This window comes from Somniosus microcephalus, chromosome 9 (assembly GCF_052327205.1).
Source record: "Somniosus microcephalus isolate GS21.2 chromosome 9, FLI_Smic_1.0, whole genome shotgun sequence".
Lineage (NCBI taxonomy): Eukaryota > Metazoa > Chordata > Chondrichthyes > Squaliformes > Somniosidae > Somniosus > Somniosus microcephalus.
In genome coordinates, this window is record NC_140995.1 from 249,795,254 (window position 1) to 249,801,508 (window position 6,255).

Sequence of the window (6,255 nt, forward strand, 5' to 3'; positions counted from 1 at the left end):
CAGAGACTCCTTCAAACACGCAGACAGGACCGTCACTCCCAGACACAGACAGGACCGTCACTCCCAGACACAGAGACTCCTTCAAACACGCAGACAGGACCGTCACTCCCAGACACAGAGAGGACCGTCACTCCCAGACACAGAGACTCCTTCAAACACACAGGCAGCCAGGCTCAGTCACACCCCGTTCGGCGGGGGGGGGGGTCCAAGGGTCGTCGGGGGGTCAGGGGTGATGGTCTTACCCGGTTTTCTCTCCGAATGCTGCCTGCAGCTGGGACTCGGGGAACGCTCGGAGCTGCCCCATGTACTCGATGTTCAGGAGCTGCGCGATGGACTCCCCCAGCTTCCCGCCGAGATTGCGGCTGAACAAGAACAGACGGGAAGTAAAGAACAGTCAGCAGGCGCGAAGCTACCCTGGCCAAATAGTTAGGGGGGACGTGGGGACAAGGCAGAGTGAAGGACAGAGCCAGACAATACTGCCAGGTTTGTGAGAAAGGGTCGATTCTCTCCACTCCACTCCTGACCGACACTGGGCTCCGGGTCTGAGGCGAGGCAGTGCTGCTCAATGAGATATTTAACAACAGGGGCATCACAGCCCAGCCTGACCCTCTTTCCACACAAGAGAAGCGCTCTCTCTTCCTGGGCTTTATCCTGACCATACCTCAGCACCCTGGATCTCCCTCAATCCCCCCGCCCAGCACCCAGGGACCCCTCAATCCCCCCGCCCAGCACCCAGGGACCCCTCAATCCCCCCTCCCAGCACCCAGAGACCCCTCAATCCCCCCGCCCAGCACCCAGGGACCCCTCAATCCCCCCGCCCAGCACCCAGAGACCCCTCAATCCCCCCGCCCAGCACCCAGAGACCCCTCAATCCGCCCGCCCAGCACCCAGGGACCCCTTTATCCCCGCCCAGCACCCAGGGACCCCTCAACACTTCTGCCCAGCACCCAGATACCCCTCAATCCCCCCTCCCAGCACCCAGAGACCCCTCAATCCCCCCGCCCAGCACCCAGAGACCTCTCAATCATCCCGCCCAGCACCCAGAGACCCCTCAATCCCCCCGCCCAGCACCCAGAGACCCCTCAATCCGCCCGCCCAGCACCCAGGGACCCCTTTATGCCCGCCCAGCACCCAGGGACCCCTCAACACTTCTGCCCAGCACCCAGATACCCCTCAATCCCCCCTCCCAGCACCCAGAGACCCCTCAATCCCCCCGCCCAGCACCCAGAGACCCCTCAATCCCCCCGCCCAGCACCCAGAGACCCCTCAATCCGCCCGCCCAGCACCCAGGGACCCCTTTATCCCCGCCCAGCACCCAGGGACCCCTCAACACTTCTGCCCAGCACCCAGATACCCCTCAATCCCCCCTCCCAGCACCCAGAGACCCCTCAATCCCCCCGCCCAGCACCCAGAGACCTCTCAATCATCCCGCCCAGCACCCAGAGACCCCTCAATCCCCCCGCCCAGCACCCAGGGACCCCTTTATCCCCGTCCAGCACCCAGGGACCCCTCAATCCCCCCGCCCAGCACCCAGGGACCCCTCAATCCCCCCGTCCCCACCCGGGGACCCCTCAACACCCCCGCCCAGCACCCAAGGACCCTTTATCCCCGTCCAGCACCCAGGGACCCCTCAATCCCCCCGCCCAGCACCCAGGGACCCCTCAATCCCCCCGCCCCCAACCAGGGACCCCCCCAATTCCCCCGCCCAGCACCCAGGGACCCCTCAATCCCCCCGCCCCCAACCAGGGACCCCCCCAATTCCCCCGCCCAGCACCCAGGGACCCCTCAACACCCCCGCCCAGCACCCAGGGACCCCTTTATCCCCGTCCAGCACCCAGGGACCCCTCAATCCCCCCGTCCACACCCAGGGACCCCTCAACACCCCCGCCCAGCACCCAGGGACCCCTTTATCCCGGCCCAGCACCCAGGGACCCCTCAATCCCCCCGTCCCCGCCCAGGGACCCCTCAATCCCCCCCGTCCAACACCCAGGGACACCTCAATCCCCCGCCCAGCACCCAGGGACCCCTCAATCCCCCCCGTCCCCGCCCAGGGACCCCTCAATCCCCCCGTCCCTGCCCAGGGACCCCTCAATCCCCCCGTCCCCGCCCAGGGACCCCTCAATCCCCCCGTCCAACACCCAGGGACCCCTCAATCTCCCCATCTAACACCCAGGGACCCCTCAATCCCCCCGCCCAACACCCAGGGACCACTCAATCCCCCCCGTCCCCGCCCAGGGACCCCTCAATCCCCCCGTCCAACACCCAGGGACCCCTCAATCCCCCCATCTAACACCCAGGGACCCCTCAATCCCCCCGCCCAACACCCAGGGACCACTCAATCCCCCCCGTCCCCGCCCAGGGACCCCTCAATCCCCCCGTCCCCGCCCAGGGACCCCTCAACACCCCCGCCCAGCACCCAGGGGCCCCTCAATCCCCCCCGTCCCTGCCCAGGGACCCCTCAATCCCCCCGTCCCCGCCCAGGGACCCCTCAACACCCCCGCCCAGCACCCAGGGACCCCTCAATCCCCCCCGTCCCCGCCCAGGGACCCCTCAATCCCCCCCGTCCCCGCCCAGGGACCCCTCAATCCCCCCGTCCCTGCCCAGGGACCCCTCAATCCCCCCGTCCCCGCCCAGGGACCCCTCAATCCCCCCGTCCCCGCCCAGGGACCCCTCAATCCCCCCGCCCAACACCCAGGGACCCCTCAACCCCCCCGTCCCCGCCCAGGGACCCCTCAATCCCCCCATCCAACACCCAGGGACCCCTCAATCCCCCCGCCCAACACCCAGGGACCCCTCAACCCACCCGTCCCAACCCAGGGACCACTCAATCCCCCCCGTCCCCGCCCAGGGACCCCTCAATTCCCCAGCCCCAGCACCCAGGGACCCCTCAATCCCCCCGTCCCCACCCAGGGACCCCTCAATCCCCCCGTCCCCGCCCAGGGACCCCTCAATCCCCCCGTCCAACACCCAGGGACCCCTCAATCCCCCCATCCCCGCCCAGGGACCCCTCAATCCCCCCCGTCCCCGCCCAGGGACCCCTCAATCCCCCCGTCCCCGACCAGGGACCCCTCAATCCCCCCCGTCCCCGCCCAGGGACCCCTCAATCCCCCCGTCCCCGCCCAGGGACCCCTCAATCCCCCCGTCCCCGCCCAGGGACCCCTCAACCCCCCCGTCCCCGCCCAGGGACCCCTCAATCCCCCCGTCCCCGCCCAGGGACCCCTCAATCCCCCCGTCCCCGCCCAGGGACCCCTCAATCTCCCCGTCCAGCACCCAGGGACCCCTCAATCTCCCCGTCCAGCACCCAGGGACCCCTCAACACCCCCGCCCCTACCCAGGGACCCCCTCAATCACCCCGCCCCTACACAGGGACCCCTCAATCCCCCCACCCCCACCCAAGGAGTGGGTGACCCTTGGCCTCAGAGCCCCCTGGTGGTGAGAATCAGCAGTGCTCCTGCTCCCCGGAGCAGCGCCCTCTGCTGGCAGCCGTGTGTCGGCACTTACCACTGCTGCCCCCCTCTGGCCACACGGGATACTACAGGGGAGGGAGCCCATTCAGCCCATCCTCACCCAGAAACAACCCAAAGTCCCGTGGCTCCCGAAACAGTTCTAGGCTTTTCACCTCCGCCACTCTTCCCGCAGTCCATTCAAAGTCCCGATCACTCTCCCACGTGAAGAAGATCTGCTCAGTATCACTCCCTAAATTTACCGTTACCAGTTTGACCTATGGCCCCGGTTTGGTATAAATTAAAATTCCCGGTCTACCTTTTCTGCCCTGCCGACGTTCCGATCCGCCCAACATCAGAGCTCTGACCCGAGCTGCCTGGGCACTCACACGAAGAGCGGTTGCTGGGGCGAATTTGTGGTCCCGCAGGGGAGGAGGAGACCGAGCGGGGAGCACGGGGACAGAGAGGCGGCTGGAGACGCCGCTCGGAGTCTGGAGATGATCAGCGAGCTTACATTTTGCCGATTGGCAGCGTGTCGAACAACCGCGGCACAGAGCACAGGGGCAGCAGCGTCTGACGGTTCGGTTTGTTCAAACCACAGCTCAGCTTGGCCAGGACCTGCAAACAGAAACCGCACGGTCAGGGAGCCGGAACATTCCACACCGCGGCTCCCGGAACGTCCTACACCGCGGCTCCGGAACGTCCCACCCCGCGGCCCCGGAACGTCCCACCCCCGCGGCCCCGGAACGTCCCACCCCGCGGCCCCGGAACGTCCCCACCCCCGCCGCCCCGGAACGTTCCACACACCGCCGCCCCGGAACGTTCCACCCCGCCGCCCCGGAACGTCCCACCCCCGCCGCCCCGGAACGTTCCACACCGCGGCTCCGGAACGTTCCACCCCGCCGCTCCGGAACGTCCCACCCCGCGGCCCCGGAACGTCCCACCCCGCGGCCCCGGAACGTCCCACCCCCGCGGCCCCGGAACGTCCCACCCCTGCCGCCCCGGAACGTTCCACACCGCCGCCTCCGGAACGTTCCACACCGCCGCCCCGGAACGTTCCACCCCCGCCGCTCCGGAACGTCCCACCCCCGCCGCTCCGGAACGTCCCACCCCGCCGCTCCGGAACGTCCCACCCCGCCGCTCCGGAACGTTCCCCGCCGCTGCCCCGGAACATTCCACCCCAATACACAAGATCAACATTGAGAATAACAGATCCCCGGGAATGAGTTACAGGTTGGAATCTAATCGATGAGTTTGGGGGTTTATATATAGAGTAACAGATACCCAGGAGTGAGTTACAGGCTGGAATCTAATCGAGGGGTTCGGGGGGGGTTTATATATAGAATAACAGATACCCGGGAGTGAGTTACAGGCTGGAATCTAATCGAGGGGTTCGGGGGGTTTATATATAGAATAACAGATACTCGGGAGTGAGTTACAGGCTGGAATCTAATCGGGGGGTTTATATATAGAATAACAGATACCTGGGAGTGAGTTATAGGCTGGAATCTAATTGAGGGGGTTCGGTTGGTTTATATATAGAATAACAGATACCCCGGGAGTGAGTTACAGGCTGGAATCTAATCGAGGGGTTCGGGGGTTTATATATAGAATAACAGATCCCCGGGAGAGAGTTACAGGCTGGAATCTAATCGGGGGGGGTTTATATATAGAATAAGATACCCGGGAGCGAGTTACAGGCTGGAATCTAATCGGGGGGTTCGGGGGGGGTTTATATATAGAGTAACAGATACCCGGGAGAGTGTTACAGGCTGGAGTCTAATCGAGGGGGTTACCTTGTTGTGAGATATGCCAGCTGAACATCTGTATCCGGTCTCGGCCTCCACAGCTGCTCGCATCTCCTCCACTATCAGTGCGGCGGCGGTGAGCTGGAGCTCGGGACTGTCCTGATCGTAGCGAGAGGGGAGGGCGTCTAGCCACACCTGGACCCCAGCTCTTCGCTGCTCCTCTGTGAGAACAAACACAGCCAGGCAGCCACTCAACACCAACCCTCGCTGCGTCTCTCTCCGTTCTTCGCCTCCAGGCACTCGGCTGTGCTGCTAGCCGCGCGCTGCAGAGCACCAAGGCACTGAGCCACACGGGACAGCAAGCTCCCAGGTCAGAGCCCCGGTCGGTCTCTGCTGGCTGGTCTCGGCAAGATTTCGGGTTCCACAAGTCACCGAAGGGCGCCTGGGCTGGGATCGAGGGGAGGGCTTTGACAGGGTTCCCGCCCGGTGACTCGCTGGAGTGCGGTCAATGCGCGAGGGTTCTGCCACGATGCCTCCTACGGTCGACTAGTCCACCACCCTCAGCCATGAGGAGTGGCCACTTGTGCAGCTGCCCGCCCTTTAGGTGGATTAAATGCAAATGGCTCGCGAGTCTCCACATCCTCAGCCCCCCGACTCACCGTGGTACCAACCTTTCAGTGTGGCCCTGCTTGCGAGTCCCCGCCCCCGCGGCCATCCCGCGTCCCCGCCCCTTTCAGCGCGGCCCTGCTCGCGAGTCCCCACCCCCCGCGGCCGAGTCCCCACGAACCTTTCAGCGCGGCCCTGCTCGCGAGTCCCCACCCCCTGCGCCATCCCGCGTCCCCGCCCCTTTCAGTGTGGCCCTGCTCGCGAGTCCCCACCCTCACGGCCCCTCCCCGCCCCGCGAACCTTTCAGTGTGGCCGAGCTCGCGAGTCCCCACCCCCGCGGCCCGAGTCCCCACGAACCTTTCAGCGCGGCCCTGCTCGCGAGTCCCCCACCCCCACGGCCCCTCCCCGCCCCCGAGAACCTTTCAGTCGGCGGCCCTGCTCGCAGAGTCCCCACCCCC

The 6,255-nt window shown here is 66.0% G+C and overlaps 1 protein-coding gene across 1 annotated transcript in view; it reads right to left on the minus strand.

Moving 5' to 3' along the window:
* The window catches only part of LOC147113207 (DNA polymerase eta-like), a 50,438-nt gene extending 44,532 nt beyond the window's left edge, over positions 1-5,906 (minus strand). The window contains exons 1-4 of the mRNA XM_085996275.1: positions 5,859-5,906; positions 5,240-5,503; positions 3,958-4,061; positions 243-362 (exon numbers count right to left, since the gene is read on the minus strand). Coding sequence (XP_085852401.1) covers positions 243-362; positions 3,958-4,061; positions 5,240-5,503; positions 5,859-5,906 — 536 coding nt within the window. The remainder of the gene's footprint in view (positions 1-242; positions 363-3,957; positions 4,062-5,239; positions 5,504-5,858) is intronic.
* Positions 5,907-6,255: the final 349 nt, after the last annotated feature.